The sequence below is a fragment of the Dasypus novemcinctus genome, chromosome 27 (assembly GCF_030445035.2).
Source record: "Dasypus novemcinctus isolate mDasNov1 chromosome 27, mDasNov1.1.hap2, whole genome shotgun sequence".
NCBI lineage: Eukaryota > Metazoa > Chordata > Mammalia > Cingulata > Dasypodidae > Dasypus > Dasypus novemcinctus.
Window position 1 is genome coordinate 26,876,463 of NC_080699.1, and position 19,130 is coordinate 26,895,592.

Sequence of the window (19,130 nt, forward strand, 5' to 3'; positions counted from 1 at the left end):
TAGGTCTCAGCTGAGCCACCGAACCTCTCCCGCCTCTGTTATTTTTATCTGTTACCTGGAAATAACAATAATGGTACCTACCTCCCAGGGCAGCCGTGAGGTTAGATCAGCTGTGCAGGTGAAGGAGCTCCTGAAAGGCCGGCGTTTGCTCCCAGGGCTCCAGTAGCCGAGAGCCGAGCTGGCAACACACCCTGGAAAGAGGAGGCACCAGGTGCCGGTGCCAGGTTCTCCCCAAGCCGGTCCTTGCCATCCAGAAGGGCCGGGCGGCTCCTGTTCCTGAGCCGGAGGCCCTGCTGCCCGGTCTCCGCCTCCCACCCCTGCAGTCCTGCCGTCCCCGCTGCTTCCTGGGGTGAAGCCCGGTGTGGGGGGACAAGCCTCGAGCTCCCACTTCTACACCCCTTCTCGGCCTGGCGATGTCATGGACCCTCATCCCTGCTCTGTCTGGCCTGAATCTGCTGCGTGGGGGGTCCTGGACGCCACAGCCCGAGTCGTGTGTGCTCGGCTCGGGGCAGGGGAGCTGAGAGTGAGGAGGTGTAGGGCGCTCTGCACAAGGAACCCCTCTCACCTCGTCGAATCCTCACCACATCCACATCCACGGGACTGACAAGTGCCGCGCATCCGAGGAACATGAGTGTTTTCCAGGACCTAAGCTCTCGGCCCAGGGAAGCAGCCAGTGGCGAGGCAGGGAGGCAGGTGGAAATGATTTCTTTTTCCTTTTTGGACACCAGGGCCCTCCTATCTCCTGCAGACCCACCTCCTCGGTATCTGGGTCCTGGCCCGCGGCTGTGTGCGCCCCAGCTGTGCCTTTCACAGCCGCTCAGGCTCCCTGCCCGCCCCGTGCCTTGCAGCTCCGGGAGACAGCCTTCTCCGTCTTCTCAGCACAGCTGGCCGGCTGAGCCTCCCATCTCTGCATCCCGCTGCATCCTGAGTGAAGCCAAGAGGTTCCCTGCGTCCCCCTCAGCCTTGAACTTGGCAGGCAGGCCCACAGCTGGGCCAGGGGTCCCTCAGGAAAGGAGGAGGAAGGGGCAGGGAGGAGAGCTGCTTTTAACCTCTCTAGTGGCGTTTGGTAAGTTCCTTAGTTCCATTAAAGAGGGAAAGAAGAGGAGAATGACAACTGGAAAATGCCAAGCTTTATTGTAACTAAAGCACACTCTGTTCGGCAGATTCCTTCCACTGCCTTCTATTGAAAAGTGCCCTCTTTCTGACTCATAGAATTAGAAAATCTTTGAGATAGAAAGAGATCAAAGTTCTTCTAGTTCGATTTTCCATCCACTGGTTTAATCCCCTCTGTGACAACTCAAGAGAGGCTTCGGTATTTCCTTGACTACCCCCAGTGATGGGGAACTCAGCATTTCATGTTCCGCCTACTGCATCTTTAGACAGTTCTAGCAGAAGGTTCTCCCTTATGTTGAGCTGAAATCTGTCTCCCTGTGACTTCCAACCATTCATTGTTCCTAGATTTAGTCGCTGAGGCTGCCAAGAGCTGGCCTGCCTCAGGTCAGTCCTCCCACTCTAGAAAGACAGTTCTGCTTCTCCATCCTGAGCCCCCCTTCCTTCATCTGCTCCGCAGGCAACATGCTGTCAGTTTCCCCGGCCTGGCGCTGCAGCTGCCCGGGCCTTTTAGGATGGAGCCCCTTCCCCCCGCAATCTCTAGTTCAGGCCCATCCAGCCAGCCCTGAGCCCCCATGCCACACGCTGGGATGTGCTGAGAAGCTTGGAAGGGAATTTCTGAGCTCTAGAAGTCCACGTTCTAGTTGGCAAAAATACCTAACCCCGAAATAATTGATGTATATGTTACATTTGTGCATAATTGAGGTATAGACACATAATGTGTGCATTACAGATCTCCACATGAACATATATGCTATCAAATATTTTATATTGTTTATAATCAAGGAGTTTATTTAGTGGGTGGGATAATAAATCCTGTGAGAGTTGGGCAGGGGAGGGGGTGCAGGCCAGAGAAGGTTAGGGGAGGAGATGGGTTGAAGGACAGTTAGGCTGTGAGCGGGAGGGGAATGACTGGGAGAGCGGATATTCGAGCAGCTTCCAGGGGACAGGCACTGTTCCACTTCCTTGACCTCGTCCCCGTCACCCTGAACAGTAGTTCTTGTCCTTCTTTTACAGTTGAGGACACTGAGGTGTAAGGGAGCGGGGAGTCGCCCCCCCTCACCTGCTGGCCTTCACGCCCGGGCGATCTTCCCGCTGTGCCAGGCGCTGTTGGGTGGGAAGGGACCGCCTAGCTGGTGAACGGCTCAGGGTGGGACGCAGCCCTCCCCAGCACTGGCTGCCCTTCTCCCCTCCCTGTCCCCTCCAGATCTCTCAAAGCAGCCAGGAATTCTGTTGGACAAGATGAGAGGATGCGGCTGCTTCCGTGTTTAACGGGCAGCTGAGCACACCAAGGATGGGGCATTCTGGGGATGGAGAGAGCAGGGTGGCAGGGCTGTCTCTGGGATGTTTTTTCCCCCGGGAGCTGAGTGTATCTGCCACTGTTAAAAGGAAAAAGGATCCCTGGGCTGCCTTTGCCAGGCAGCCGTGCTGTACCTAAGCCAGCTGTCACCCCCCAAGCGTTCCTGTCTCATCCCACTGAATCTCATTGCCTGTTTGAAGAATCCCAGGGAACGTGGCCTCTGGCCCAGCCAGCCTCCTGCTGTACCACCCTGTATTAATCAGCCAAAGGGGTGCTGATGCAAAATACCAGAAATCTGCTGGGCATGATAAAGGGTATTTATTTGGGGTAGGAACTTACAGATACCAGGCCATAAAGCTTAAGTTACTTCCCTCACCAAACTCTATTTTCACATGTTGGAGCAAGACAGCTGCTGATGTCTGCGAGGGTTCAGGCTTCCTGGATTCTTCTCTTCCTGGGTATTGCTTCTCTCTGGGCTCAGGGTTCCTTCCTTCCCAGGGCCTGCTTCTCTTTCCTCTGTGTGCTTATTTCCCAGGGCTCCAGCCTAAGACTTCAGCATCAAACTCCAGCATCAAAACTCCAATGTCAAAAACCTCCAACTCTGTCCTTTGCCATATCTTTTTATCTGTGAGCCCCCAGCCACCAAGGGGCAGGGACTCAACACCCTACTGGTACAAGTAATTAAGTACTCGATTCAGAGGTTTAATCAAGGAAACCCCCGAATCCAATATAATCTAATATGCCCAGAGGAAAAGACCAGTTTACAAGCATAATCCGATATTTCTTTTTGGAGTTCATCAATAATATCAAACTGCCATACCCCCTTCCAGGACCCTTGGGCTTTGCCTCTGCCACCCCTCCTTCATGCACTACTTCCAGCCCCAGTAGCCTGTGTTTCTTTGTCCATAATATGCCCAGGTAGATCTTTTCTTGAGTCCAGGAGGTGGCTAAGACTGCAGGCACTTCAGCTCTGTACCTCCTTGTTATAGTGTCTTCTGGATCAGGAGCTCAGACCTCTGTCCCTGCAGGATTTTGTCTTTCATGGCATCTCAGGGAGATGCAGTGAAGAGTCTCTCCATTTTACATAAAGGACAAAGCCAGGCACCCAGTAGAAAACCACTTTAAGTTAGGCCACCAAACAAAATACTGATGTGATTTGAATGTACTTTTGAACCTAGCTAAGTTCACTGGACGCTAAGCCCCTGGAGGGCAGGGCTGTATGTGATCCACCTGCTCTCCCTCGTGTCTTGTAGCTCAGTGCCTGGCGTGTGCTTTCCTCCCTCTTTCTTCTGCATGGGAGAGGGCTGCCTCCCCAAGCCTGCCCTTTGGGCTACCCTTCCTTGCCTTCAAGTTAAAAAACCTCCCCGCAAGGGCTTTTCTCCCCTAACGTCCCCGGGGGTCTGTGCCTGCTGCCTCCTGGTATGTTTTGACCTAAGATACAGCCTGGTCCCATGGGAGGAGGGTTGGATGGAGAGGAGAAAATAGGAATTCTGGCCCCAGCTGTGTCCCTGGGGAATGTTGTGTCACCTTTCCACAAAACAAGGAAGGGAAATGAGATGTTCTTCAATATCCTTTCTGAGGTTTCTTTTAGTTCTCAAGGGTCACCAAGGTGAATTACCTTTGCAGGGAGAAATCTTTAGGGGTTCGATTCAAAACATCCTGAATTTAATTCCAGTTAACCCTTTAGCCAGTCCAGAAACCAGCAGCCTGGGGAATTTGATTAGGAAACTGACCCTTCCCTCATCTCCATGCCTCACGTTCCCTACTTTACCATGTGGTTTTAATTCCTTAGAGAATTGTGGTATGCTAAGGATCTAAAGGTTTTTCAGTACATGTAGAATTTTCAGGACACTCCCTGGAACACAGTAAGTATTCAATAAATGTTACCCTCGGCATTGCTTTTGAAAGCAAAGTCCTACAGGTCTCCATGCATTGGAATGGAGAACCCTGCTTTCCCAGGAGACACCCTCCTCCCACCCTAAAACTCACTCTTTTCTCCTGCTTTGCCATTTCAGAGAAAAGTCAGAATGAAGACCCTGTTGTCCCAGTGATATTCTGGACCCCCTCCTCCCACCCTTGCCGGGGAAGTGGGGGCCTTAGCTCACCATCACTTTTTTTCCCTCTCCTTCTGGCCCCCTGATGATTGCCTGCTGGAGTGCAGTTCAAAGCCTGCGCTTTTACAATCATAATAATACCTCGTCTAAATGCAGCAAGTGTGCTTTTAGGAGTTCAAAGGGTTTCACTAGAATCACATTACCGGCCTTGTGATCTGGAGGTCCCTGCTCCCCCACCTCCAAAATGAAAACGAAGGCTTCCCAGAGCCTGCCATCGCTTCAGCCAGCGCCCATTCAGGGCTGAGCGCTTCACAGCTTACCCCGCGTAGTCCTCGCCACGGCCCTGCCAGCTGGCGGCTGCTGCCTTTGTTCTCATTTCACAGATGAAGAAACTGAGTCCTAGGATCCCGGCCACATGCCGAAGGTTACGTGTGCATAAGTGGCCACGCGCCCAGGGAGAAGCCAGGCCTGGTGGCATCTGGTCCCCAGCCAGTGCTGCCTCCGAGGACGGGGAGAGGAGTGAGGTCCTCTCATGCAGCCCGAGGAAGCCCCCTTCTCTGCTTTTAAAGAGCCCTCTGGGGGGAGTGGATGCAGCTCAAGTGGTTGAGCGCCTGCTTCCCACATACGAATTCCCAAGTTCGATCCTTGGTGCCACCTAAAAAAAAACAAACAAATAAATGAAAAAAACCAACTCTGGGGAGCCACTGTAGCTCAGTGGTTGCGTGCCAGCTTCCCACATATGAGGTCCCGGATTCAATCCCCAGCCCCCGGTACCTCAAAAAGAAAGAGTATTCTGGACCAAGGTGGGGGAAGGCGCTTGGGAGAATTGTTATGATTTTCGATGGGACGGATCATTGGAGCCCACAGAGGTGAAGGCGCTTGCTCAGGTTTGGATGCAGCTCCTCCCCCCAGGAACGGCCCGGCCGCGACGCCACCGTCCTGCGCCCGCGCCCCAGCGCCGCCAGTGCTCAGCGCCCGTCCTCTCTCCCACAGGCCTTTTAAACCTAGAGAAGCTGCTCCGGCAGTTCCTTATCTCCAAGGACACCCTCTCCGTCCGGATGCTGGATGACACCCGGGACCCCACCCCTCTCCTGAAGGAGATCCGGGACGACAAGACGGCCACCATCATCATCCACGCCAACGCCTCCATGTCCTACACCATCCTCCTGAAGGTGAGCGGGGTTGGCGCAGGCGCCACCCGGGGCAGGACGCGCCCTCCTCTCTGCCCCCCCCCCCAGTCCCCCGCCGCCCACCTGTCCTCCCGCGCCACCACCCGGGGCGCCGGGGCTGGGCCCAGCCCTCCTCTGTGCCTGGGGTTCAGCGCGTGGCTTCTGAGAGCCCAGAGGAGAAAGCAGGGCAAAGGGGGGGCTGTCAGGACTTCGTAGCGCTTGGTACAGCAGGACCCCCACCCTGGGGACACCAGCCAGCCTGGACCCTGCCCAGGGCTCGGCCTAGAGGGTCATGGACCCCTAAGAGAGGCTGGGGGTCAGGCTGGGCTCGTGAGGGGTTCGGGGCAGACGCTGTTTGCCAAGGGGTGCAGAAGTATTTTTATACTTTGACAGTCGAATATAATTCTTATAAGGCATGCGACAGTTGAAGTGCTTTCCTATAATTTCCCAACGTAATCCTCTCAATGACTGGGTGAGGTTGGTGCAGTATCTTCACTTTATAGGTAAAGAGACGGAGACTCTGGGGGTTTAAAAAGCAAAAAACAAAAAAAACTGCCCAGAGCTCCACCCTGTAAGTATCAGACATGAACCTGAACCAGCCTTCCTGACAGAAAATCTGACCAAGCACCAACCCTGAGTCAGAATACGCCCGTGTGGAAACTACGACTCTGGGGGTCCTGGCTGGACAAACCGCTGGGACAGTTGGACGGCCGTGGAGCCACCCGGCGCCCGCCCCTGGGCTGGGGGCTGGGCTAGGCCTGTGCCCTCAAATACGGTGAACCCCGCTGCCAGGCCCTCCCGGCTCCCCCGCGGCACCCCAGCCTCTCTGGACCTCCTCTAATGCCATTTTAATTGCACCTGTAGACAGAAGCCGCCGGCTTCCACCGGGGGAGCAGGGCTCCTCGTTAACCTCTGCCACGCTGCAAGGCGCCCGCAAGACGGTCGGATGACTGCCTCTCCCTCTTTCTTCCACTCTCTCCCAACCTTCCCCCTCTCCCCCACCAGCTAGTTAATAAGAGATTTGAATGAGTTGTCTCAGTACAGAGGGCTGTCCCCTCAGCCTGTTGCTATAGTGATTTTCCACAGCTCCAAAGCCACGTCGGTGTGTGCACCCAACTCTCTGTCACACACACACTCAGAAGCAGAGTTTTCCTCTCTTCCTCCTTTTTCCCTTCCTTCTCTCCTGTCTGGGGCTATGATGGATGGAGTCATCAAGGATGGAAAGCTCCTCTAAGTTTCAGGGGACAAGAGATCCAGGCTGAAGAGTCTTTCTCGGCAAAGGTGGGGAGCGGGCACAAGGGCTTCGGGTTAGCGGGTGATGTCCTCCCAGCTCCCTTGGGCACATCCACCCATCGCAGCTGGAGTCCAAACGGCCCCATGTGGGAGCCTCTGGAGCAGCCCCTTGCCCAGGAATATTCCCGTGGCTCCCAGCATGCTAGGCTGGGCTTTATTTATTTATTTTTATTTTTGGTAGTGAGACTTCAAGTTCATTGCTGAAATTTTGGAAAATGCAGAAAAGCACGTAGAAGAAAAATAAGAATCACTCATGAATCCCATCCCCCAGAGATAACCACTAGGTTTTGATGTCTCGCCTTTTTGCCTTTACAGATGCACTTTTTTCCTTTTGCAAATTATCATCACGCTGCACATACTCTGCTGTAATCTGCTCTTTCCTCTTAATTATATGCCGTGCATTTTTTCCACGCCATTAGATATTTTCCTGCAAATACTCTTTTAATGGCTGCATCATCTGCTATCATGTGGCTGTACGGCACTTTATTTAAGCATCCCTTTATCGTCAGGGATGCCAGTAGTTTCCAGCCTTTGGCTATAATAAATAATGCTGTGCTGCACACCTTCTGTACATCAATCTTTATGCACATCCATGAATATTTGTGTAGCACAAATTGCTAGAAGTGGAATTACTTGAGTTACAGGTGTGCATGATTTTACGGATTCTAATATGATTTTCCAGGTTGCCTTCCAGAAAGACTGTAACAGTTTATCCTCCTACCAGCAGGGTATAGGTGTGCCTGTCTTATAGCAGCCTTGCCAGTACTGGGTGTTTTCATTTCAAACTTCTTTGTGCAGCTGTGCTTTTGAAGGAATTCCAGCCTCCAGTGACCATTCTTAGCCAATGGTTCTGCCAGGTGGCCGGTGACCAGTTGTCTCAGACCACCTAGAGGCCTCCAGCCCTGGGACCTTGGAGCCACACTGACCAGGGAGCCTCAGGAAGATTCTATCCCTTTTCTCCAAGTTTAGCTTCCTAGAGGCCCCAGGCGTGCAGGCTCTCCACCAGGCCTGGAGGCAATCCTTGTGCTTCCCTGGACTCCAACTCCTCCTGGCAAGCGGGTACCCCAAGGCCTCCAGGGGTCTCGGTGAGGATGGGCATGTGTGGGAAGGCAGTGGGAGCAGAGAGCATGCAGAGCCTCCAGGACTGAGGCTGAGCACAGAGGGCCCGGCCCCTGGAGCCTGCCAGCACTCTGCCGTCTCTTGATTTCAGGAGGATTTGCAGCGTAATCCCCTACTTTATTGAGCGGCTGTTCTAGCCACGAACTGCATGTTTACCCAGAACTCAGGTCTTAAAATCCAGGGATCTCTTGTCTTTTATCTTGAGGATGGCAGATTTCACAAAATGGGTTTTAACTACCTGACACCGCCCTCTCCACGCCCCCACCCCCAGCCCATTCCTGTAGCCACGGGCCCCATCGACCCTGGCCGTGGTGAGAGGCAGTGGCACTGGGAGTGCTGGGGTGGGGCGGGCACCGGGCCACCCCATCATCCTGGAAGTGGAGGAGGGAATGTGGCTTTGCTTGGAGGGAGGAGGAGGCCTCGGACAGGAGCCTTGAGTTCCCGCCGGAATCCCCGGGTGACCTTATGTGGTCCCTGAGCCCCTCTGTGAGTTAGAATCCCCCCAGCCTGTCCGCCAGAAGCCCGTGAGGGAGGGTCCCTGGAGGAAGGCACACAGGGTCATTCGAGGCCCTTGGGAGATAAACACCACAGAAAAGGAGAATGACCCCATCCCTGATCTTGTTTCTTTCCCAGGCTCCTCAATAGTCATGACAAAAAGAGTTTCCCAGTGGCCCGGTGCTGCAGGGAGCATTTTTAAAACTGAACCGGTAGTCAGGAGGTCCCGAGGTGGGTCCTGCTGAGAGCAGGGCTCCTCGTTTACCTGCACTGCTTGTCAGTTTCTATTGCACCTGTCACACTCTGAGATGGCCACAGGGACAAGAAGGGGGGGTTATGGGTATCTGCGATGGGCACAAAGATCAGACAAAAGGGAGACCGTTCTCCAGGAGCAATTCTCAGCCGTAGGATGATGCCACACTAGTGTGCTGTGATCACCCACGAGGCCTGTCACAAGCAACTTGTTCCTTCGCACTAATAAAGGCCCAGCGCGCGCAGACGGCTCTCTTGTCTCCTGTGTGAATGCAGATTCCAGAATATTCCTATGCGTCTCCCTTGCATTCTGACAGCCTTTCCGGAGAGGTCAGGAGAGGGGTGGTGCTAATTTGGGACTTGCCTCCAACCAACCCACTTTCTTATCTATGTCAGAGTCCCTCTAAGAGACGTGTCACCAGACCCATCAATATCATGCATATCAAGGGATAGCAGGGCTTGCCTGAAAACACTGTATTTAGACTGCTGGCTTACATTTCATCGTGACCATCTCTGAGATGGGCTACCTAATGCACATTAGGCCATTTGTGTATCAGTTTCCTCAACTGTATAATGGCCGGGGAATAATAATGCCTACCTTGTAACCCACGCAGAGTGCTTTCGTAGTACCTGGCAGGTACTAATCAGTGAGTAAGTGTCAGCCATTGTTATTGATAACAATTGAGATGATTATGAATTATTACGGTCTGTTTTATTTGCTCCGTTTCCCTTAAAGTCTTTTTGATTTCCAAACAGTCTGATTATATCCACGGGAGTGTGTTACGCAGGAGAACGTCAGCTCCTCTGAATGTCACTGCAGGGGTGGAGCAGTGGGACCCTGCGTTAGAGGCCAGTGTTTCTGTCCCCTGTCCCCTATGTAAAGAGCAATGGGCGAACCAATCACCATTTCTTCTCTGCATGATGCCCAGGGGTAGTGGGTCCCACAAACGGCAGGCACTAGGGCTCTCACTGCTCATTTACTTCAAGTGTTTTTTTTGTTTTCTTCTCTAATCTCCTTTTCTTTCCTCTACAGGCTGCTGAACTTGGGATGGTGTCAGCCTATTACACATACATCTTCACTAATCTGGTAAGACATTCTTCACAGTTCACTCCTTGGCATGGAGAGTGTCATTAATTCGGGTCAGTGGATTGTGATGGAATGAAGCCCAGGAGATGGGGATAGGGGAGGGAGAAGCAGAGGAGCAGCAGCCAGCCAGAGAGGCAGGTGGCCTGGGACATGGAGGCCCAAGGACAGGCTGGGATTCTCCGCCCAACATTTCTCAGCCTTGGGAGAATGCAAATTTTGGAATGGAGTCTACTGCCTCCATTCAAATGCTACACAGCACTAATTTCTCTGTGGACCTGTCTTCTCTGAAGCTCCTAGAACTGGCCTGCACTCCTGTCTCTCCTTTACGTTGCCAGCTCCCCAGGCTAACTCATAAGTAGGAAAGCTAGACCCAAAAAACATGAGAGTCTTCTGTTGTGTCAGCTGGATGTACCTTTAGAGGCTGTCTTAGCCAAAAGCTCTTATTTTGCAGATGAGAAACTAATCTGTTGAAATCATTATTGAGCCAGATTTGAGTCCTGTCTTTGCCACATACCAATTCTGTGACCTTCAACAAATCTCTGAGCTTTGGTTTTCTTATTCGTGAATTGGGAATAAGAAGAGCCATTTCATGGAGTTGCTATAATTTTGAAATGATGTCATTTGATCTATGAAGAAGCATTTTGAAATTGTAAAGCATTAAGAAATGTGGAAAGTTATTGTGGGGTATAGATGAATCCAGGTGTAAACTAGAAGACCTTAGAAAACAGGTTTATTTTTGTTAATTTTTTTTAACTTTTTGTTTTAAGATAATTATAGATTCACAGGAAGTTGCAAAGATAGTACAGAGGGGTCCCCTGTCCCCTTCACCCAGTTTTCCCCAATGGTTACATCTCATGTAATTATAGTACAGTATCAAAACCTGGACATCAAAATAACCGATCTATCAAAAACCATCACAAGTAGATTTGTGTAACTCCTGCTGTAATCAAGATACAGAACCATGTTGTCACCACGGAGAGTCCCCTTTACCGTCTCACCCACCTACCTCCTTCCCACCCCTAAGCCCTGGCCACCACTCATCTGCCCACCATTTCTATTATTTTGTCATTCCATGCATATTGTATAAATGGAATCAGTTTGTGATCTTTTGAGATTTTTTTTTTTCCTCACTCAGCATACTTGCCTTGAGATCCATCCAAATTTTTGCAAGGAGTAGAGTTCCTTAATATGGCTGTAGAACGGTTTGCTTAACCATTCACCTACTGAGAGGCATTCTGGTTTTTTCACTTTTGGCTATTACAAATAGAGCTATTAGGAACAACCATTCTGCAAAGCGGTTTATTTTATTTTACGAATGCCCGAGATACCAGGATCACTCAACTAGGTCACCATTCATCTAGATATGCTTTTGAGTGCTACCTATATACAGGCATCGGGTGTTAGGAATTAAAACATGAAAAAGAAACCAAGCCTGCCTTGGAGAAACTCCAAAAACTTATTATAGCCTAAAGTGGTAAGTGGTAGATTAGACATGTGTGTGTGCAAAATGTTCAGCTCTTCATAACACAGAGGAAGGAGCCACTTGCTCAGCCTGGGACAGACAAGAAAAGCAGCCCTGAGGAGGAAGTCTTTGAGCCCTGCCCTAAAAGGGATTTCTAGACAAACCAGGAAGGGAAGAGCAGGACAAGGAACGGCGTATCCACAGACTAGGAGATATGAAAGAACATGGCATGTCAAGGAAACCGCAAGTCCCTCTAAACTTCAGGCCAGCGTCAGGAGTGTGCATGCCAATTAATTATTCATTTTTCTATTTACATCCAGCCTTGAAAGTGACCTCTTTCAAGGACTGGGGGCAGATAGCAATTAGTGAAAGCGCCTCAGTAGGTTAGATGGCAAGATTCAACCTCATAGATGTGGTTCTTCAATTTGAAAAGGAAAAGGTTAGCCAGAAGTTGAGGCTTCTTGGTCTAGGCATGCAGTAGGGTAACTTAAGACACGGTGCAGGCTCCCTCTGGGGAGGTAGGGAGCAGGTCTCCTGAATGCCCCGCCAGCTTTAGGAGATGGCTGCCTAAGTTGGAGCCTGGCTGGGACTCTGATTCCTGTTCCTTTGCAGCTGTAGGCTTCTAGGAACACCTTTCCTTTGGACTGCTGTGGAATTGTTAACCCTGAGCATGCTCTAGTCCTTAGCTCTCAGAGTTGGAAGAGGCCTTAGAGGAATCCAGCATAAGCTCTTTTCCAGCATAGGGACTCTCCACCACAGGCTCGCAGGAGAGCTGGCTACCCACCGCTACAAAACTGCCCGCTCAATTGTTCTACTATTTTAGGTCTTTTGGTTCTGGAAGTCTCTAAAGGCACACACATTAAATGTGCATGGCTCAATGGGCTTTCTCCAGTGACCCAGTGCCTGGAAACCCCCCTAGTGCCCCCTCAGGGTCACCACCCCTCCAAAATACAAAACAGAAGGAACTCCTTTGCTTGTTTATTTATTTTCCCTACTTAACACTGCTGCTGCTGCTGTAAATCAGACCATTACCATGTAAAAAGGGAGAAAAGGATTAGGCTATTCCCAGAGCAATGCAAAAGCATTTTCTTAATGTAAGGAGGCATCTGGGGGTGCCTGGGCAAGTTGGCAGAAGAGTAAAGAGAGATTAAAGTGCACTGGCGTTCCATTTTGCAAGCCTGGGAGATAGAGGGGAAGAGAAGGTAAGACCAGCCTGCCAGGATGTCCCCTCCATCAGGTGCAGCATCAGGAGAGGAGAAGGGAGGTGGGCAGCAAGGACTCACCAGGTAACTTTGCAGGTGGAAGAAGCAGTCATTTGGAATGTGCGCTCCCGTGGCAATAACCAGAATGGGATGGAGTTGCTCGGCTTGGAGAGTCTTAGAAAGACTGCGTCACCCACACTGTATACCACCTCCTCTCCCATCCCCCTCAGAAATAATAATTATGGTTATGATGATGCTATCTACCAAAAAAGCACTGGCCTGTGAAGTCAGGAGACCCAGGTTCGAGCCCCCTCTCTGCCATATTCACTGTGTGACTCTAGGTGAGTTACACTGACTCTCTGAGACCCGGTTTTGTCTATTTAAAAAGAGGATAATAAAACCTCCCAAGGTTGCTATGAGGATTAACCAGAATTCTAAAAGTAAAAATGCATTTTACATTTCACAGTCATATATGTTTCTATGGCATTGTAGTTTTTTTATAACACTGATTCTTTCAGTTTTCAAAGAGCTTCTCTTCTTCTCTTCTTCTCGGGGTGGGCATAGAACCTGATGAGCTCTGGGAGCACGCCTCCATGGGAGAGTTCTTTGAACCTGGAATTTAACAGGACTCATGTTTTTTGTAATTTTGCAGAAAAGTAGGAATGATACTGGTTGAATAGTCAGCAAGAAAGTAGGAGCACAGCCATTGTAAAAGTCAGCCAGTGAGAGAATATTCTGGAAGCTTCTCATTTAGTGCTTTGGCTTTCTAAAAGGGAAGGGTCCCTAGTTGAAATAAAGAGTGACTGAGTGACTGTTTTAGGTCCACTGTACACGCCCAGTTGCAGGTGGCGTCTTGGGCCAAAGAGAGAGGGGCTTCAAACAGTGAAATGAGTGTGTTAGTCAGCCGAAGGGGTGCTGATGCAAAATACCAGAAACTGGTTGGTTTTTATAGAGGATATTTATTTGGGGTAGGAGCTTACAGATACCAGGCCATAAAACATAAGCTACTTCCCCCACCAAAGTCTATTTCCACATGTTGGAGCAAGATGGTTGCCGACGTCTGCCAGGGTTCAGGCTTCCTGGGTTCCTCCTTTCCAGGGTCTTGCTTCTCTCTGGACTCAGGGCTCTTTCCTTCCTGGGGCTTGCTTCTCTTTCCTCTGTGTGCTTACTTCCTGGGGCTCCAGCTTAAGGCTTCAGCATCAAACTCCAACATGAAAAAAAAAAACCCAACTCTGTCCTTTGCCATGCCTTTTATCAGCAAGAGGTGGGGACTCAACACATTAATGACATGGCTCAATCAAAGCCCTAGTCCTACCTTAATCATGCCCAGGAACAGACCAGATTACAAATATAATCCAATATCTATTTTTGGAATTCATGACCATATCAAACTGCTACAATGAGTTACCCTTTTCACCTCTCTAGTCCCTCCCACAGAACACAGATGCCCCAGGGCTTCCATTCATGTTTATTCCTTCTCTGAATTCCTCGGTGAACACCATCATGCCCCATCTCTCTGAATCCTGCCACTGCGACGTGGCGGCTGCTTACACCAGCTCTTTGAGAGCTAGCTCGGCGAGCTGGCCAGGCACGGGCCTCGGCGTTGGGCAGGGCTGACTTCGCGTTCAGTTGGATGAGCTGCCAGCTGTGTGATGCTCTGGCACTTTCCCTTTCTGAGCTTCAGTGACCTCACATGTAGGTAGACCCTAATAACATGCGTCTCGTGAGATAATATAGAAAGTGACTGGCTCCCAGTAAGAGTTTTGTAAAGGGAAGGTATTATTTTAAGAAGTCTTGTGTATGCTTCCCAAGGGCTAAAAGGAATGGGAGATCTTATTTTGCTGCCTAGCTTCTAATGGCCTGTAAAAAGACTCCTAAATGCCGTTTTATTTATTCCCAGAGAGTGACTGGAAACAGGTAGTTCAGTTATTGTGCCTGACTGAGCCGACCATTGTAGGGTTTATTTGTGCCAGTAATTACTGAGTCATTGACCAAGTCACCATACCTCAGTCCCATCCAGCATTAAGAAGGCTGATAGATTCAGGGCATCTGCCATAAATGAATTAGATAGACCGCTCTGGATTCGATCCATTGATTACCCATCACAGGAGCTAGGACAAGAATATCCATCACAAATAAATCTTCTAAGCCATCAATTCACTGGGCCCTATAGAAACACAGTTTCTTTTCTGTCAGGGTCTGGCCAGCAGAGAGAGTGAGCCTGCCAACCCTGGGCCTTGAGTGGCAGAGGTGACAAATACAGGCGTAGTGCTGAGGCCAGGCTAGCAGGATCGTGCAGTTGTCAGGGCAGAGCCAGAGAGAAGCTTGACAGGCCCAGGGAAGGACAGGGTCTACGGGGCCAGTGGAAGCCAGAGTGACAGAGGGATGTACAAGCAGTGGACTGTCAGCAACGAGAGACACTGCCACGAGAGGGAAGAAACCCACATACAGGGACAGATCCTCTCCAGAACAGATGCAGAGGACAGCAACTTATAGATGTTGAAGGCACACAGTCATAGAAACAGTGGACAGGTGTCCAGGTCTTTTATTTATATGTCTATTACCAAAAGAGATTTGGTGTCAGAGTTGGGACCTTTGATCAGTAAGCAGCTTCTTGCCTCTGCTTCAGATTCTCATGGGTCAGGAATCACTCCCAGCAGAACAAATCTCAGATCAACAGGTGGCACGGGCCACCTTGACACCCAACCAAGGTGAGAGCCCGATGCACAGGGTCAGCTCCTGGAATCCAAATCACGGGAATTTGAGAGGTAAATTGAGAGCCAGGATGCACATTTGGACAGAGGTCAGGCACACAGAGAGGAACCACGATGAAGCAAGTCCTGATGGGTGGACCAAGATGAGGAGTCAAGAGTCCAGGCCAAAGTGAGATATACCAAATAAGAACAAAGTAAAGCAAAGAAGTTTACTGTGCAAAGTCACAAAAGACATAGAGGCATCAGGAAACCAGAAAGTTGCTTCTTGCCTTCATCCAGATGCATTTCCTATTTTCTGTTTGGAGTTTGCAAATTGAAAGAGGCAAGACCACATGGCTGAAATTCAGAGTCCCACCGATGAAGAAGCTGCTTTTCAATGGGAGAAAGTAGCCCAGAATATAAAAAACCCAGTTCTTACAGTCAGTCTGACCTGGTGAAATCTCAAGTTTGGAAGCTGACCTGCTTTGTGGCCTGGCACTCTGGGGGCCTCAGTTTCCTTATGTATAAAATGAGAATGATAATAGTACCATCTCAAAAAAGTCTTTGTAAGACTGAAAAAACAGCAAATATCAACCCTGTTGATGTTTGGTAGATAATGCCAGCAGCTGTAACAGATAAACCCTCCTGTCTCAGAGCTCAGCACGATGGAAGTATATCCTTCACTCAACTCAAGTCCCAAAAGAGTGTTCCTGATCAGTAGGCAGCCTTCCACAGGGTCATGTGGGGACCAAGCTTTTTATAATTTGTAAATGTGCTCTCTTAGAGACCAGAGGTGGTAAAAGAACATGGAGGAGGACACGCAGGAGGGTTTTATGGGCCAGGCCTGGAAGTAGGGCCTATCATTTCTGCTTACCTTCCATTGGCTCTATCACTTGGGCACACCTACATGAAAGGGAGGCTGGGAAATGAACTGTAGTGAGCTGTGTGCCCAATGGGAGGAAGTGATCTCTGCCACATTACCAAATTGTTAATCATAATCACAACATTTCCTTCCTGTGTGCTAGAAAGGCCTAAGCCCTGTTTTGTCTGTTTTGAGGTTAACTGATCCCATGTGTGAAGATTGGCAGAAGACCCCTCTGGTATTGGCTCCTTTATAGCTCAAGAGGCTTCAGGTGCTCTTATCCAGGTGGGCCGCTGGCCTAACAGTCCTGCCCAGGGCTTCCAAGTGGGCATGCATAGGGCAGTTATAGATTCACTGGGGCTTCCAAGTGGGCATGCATAGGGCAGTTATAGATTCACTGGGCTTGGTCCTCTCTTCAATCTGGAAGGGATTCTCTGTCTTCTAATTGACCTCCAGGTTTGGCTGGAGAAACTGTTGTTCTGCAAGATTGATGGAAGTCTGGATAGAGCATTGAAGAATTAAGGGCCTTTGGGCAAAGCCCAGAACACCCCTGAGACAGCAGAGGCAGTTGATGCTGTCTGCAGAAAAGAGGTGAAGGAAGAAGCTCAATTTGAGCTAATAAATCTGGAGGGATTATCCAGCTACTAATGAATCCAGGGAGATTTGCAATCACTGCTTAATAGAAAAGATAAAATCACCCTAATCTATTGTCAGAAAGTAGAAACAGGCCGTGTGCCAAAGGAGGGAATGTCTGCCGTGGTGCAGAGAATTGTTGAGATTTAAGGGTAAGGGTCAAAAGACATGAACAAGCCAATGAATGGCAGATAATAATCGGGCACCAGAAGCAGGAGGCTGTGCGAGCATGGCAGGAGGTATGGCTAGATGGAAGCCACGACCACCATTTCATCACCAAGCTGCCACGCAGGACCAGTGCTCTCTGCTCTTGGCACACCACCACCCTGCAGGGCAGGCTGCTGTTTGTGCCCTGTATATGAAGGCAGAGGGAACCTCAGTTTTTCCATTGGGGAATCTACTGAGGAGCCAAGTTCTGGATGTGCCCCATTGGTATGGGGTGTAGGGGAAGGATTACACCCATGGAGGCCTCATCGTATAGAGGACAAAGCGCTGACCTGGCAGGGAAGCACCTACGGCCTCTAGCTCCAGCCCTGCCACTACAGGCAGTGCTACTGTGATGGTTAATTTCATGGTGTCCAGTTGTTTGATCAAACACTGTCCTCGGTTTGCTGCAGAGACATTCTGTAGATAGGATTCACATAAATACTCAGTTGACCTTAAGTAAAGGAGATACACTGTGGGTGGAGGTACACTCATCCAATCAGTGGTCTTAAGAATGAGAATCGAGGGTTCCAGGCATTAGAAGAATTCCTGCCTCAAGACTACACCTTCATTCCTCCCCGAATTTCCAGCCTAAGCAATCTGGACTGAACACTTCAGTATCACTCTTATAGAATTTCCAGCCTGTGGCCTGCCCCACAGAATTTGGATTTGCCAGCCCCCACAATTGCGTGAGCCAATTCCTTATAATAAATCTCTTTTTATACACACACACACATTTTCATAGAGCCTGTTGTTTCTCTTTCTTTGGAGAACTCCAATGGTACAGTTCTGGAATAATTGTGGTAGTTAATCTTTACTGAATACTCTCTGTGCTAACCTCTATAACACGTGCATCACATTTATTTTCTCATTTAAATCTTGCAAACAACTCTAGCAATAGGTGCAATTTTATCTCCATTTTAGAGATGAGCAAGCTGAGCCTCATCAAGCTTTGGTACCTTCCTCCAGGTAGTGGACCCAGATCCTGAACCCAGGCAGTTAGCCCTTATCCACTTCACTCCCCACGGCCTTTCTTTATCCAGGCAAGCCATCTCTCTTCTCTGGGCTTCAGAGTCTTTCTCTGCAAAAATTTGAGATTATGTTATATGATCTCCAGGATCTCCAGGATCTTCCTAGTTTGGGAGGTCTTTGGCCCTGCACACTCTCGGGGCATTCTGATTCATAAAGGGCTGGGAGCACTCCCCAGGGAGAGAAGAGAATGACCCATCAGGATTGGAGGGCACACTCAGCCCTTGGAAACCATTTCTATTCACCAAACAACATCTCGGGATTTCCAAACTATGGCCAAGTCCAGCCCTAGAAGAGCAACTCTTCCATGACCCAGTGTGTATCTTACTTGGGCAGAATGGACATAAGCAGCCAGTCTTTTTCCCTTGGGTTCATTTTGCTGTCAAGTAGACTTGAGCCTATATTTATGTTTCTAAAGGTTTATCAGAGAGATTAGCTGTAATTGAATTTGCTGCAATTATAGAAAGAGGAATCATGGCAGACAAGGAGGGAAGAAGTCATTGATTCCAGGAGGAAGTGAGAGTGCTCGCTGCCCGCTGTTCTCCAGCCCTGCTCATCTTTTGGTTCTTCTTAAATATCATTTCCTTGAGGAAGTCTTCCATTACACCCAGACTAGATTGAGTCCCCTGTTTCATACTCTCACAGCATCCTGTGTTTTGTATTTTGTAACATTCATCTCCACTGGGAATTCTTTCCATACCTGACCCCTCCACCCGACTTTGAGCTTCAGAAATGCAAGACCAAGCCTCTCTTGGCCATCACTGTAACCCCAGTGGTAACCCAGTGCCCAGCACCCAGTAAGTGCTTAATATTTATGAATAAACATAATGAATATTTACTGAGTGGATGAAGGGAGCCAGCCGTTCATAACATTGTAGAGTTCTTGGGCTGGGAGGGCTGGTCGGTTGACATAGCTCATCTCCTTGCATCTGACTGGAACACAGCTCACCCTGACTAATCCTTTAACTACAAAGGAGCCCCGTGGGTTGTCTGTGGTTCAGTCGGGGAGAGCTGAGCGCAGTCTCTTTGTTACCAGGGGTGCCTCTGCATGTTCATAGCCTACATGGCAACTCTGCTCATTCTAGAACATCCTTCCTTCCCTTCTGGGCTGGAGGGATTTGAAATGAAGGAGGTGCAGGACCATAAAGGATGGAGTTTAGGTTTCA

The 19,130-nt window shown here is 49.8% G+C and overlaps 1 protein-coding gene across 2 annotated transcripts in view; it reads left to right on the forward strand.

Moving 5' to 3' along the window:
* The window catches only part of GRIK4 (glutamate ionotropic receptor kainate type subunit 4), a 453,432-nt gene that overhangs the window by 280,051 nt on the left and 154,251 nt on the right, over positions 1 to 19,130 (forward strand). For both annotated transcript variants that reach the window (XM_058289034.1, XM_058289035.2), the window contains 2 exons: positions 5,458 to 5,636; positions 9,826 to 9,879. In XM_058289034.1, coding sequence (XP_058145017.1) covers positions 5,458 to 5,636; positions 9,826 to 9,879 — 233 coding nt within the window. The remainder of the gene's footprint in view (positions 1 to 5,457; positions 5,637 to 9,825; positions 9,880 to 19,130) is intronic.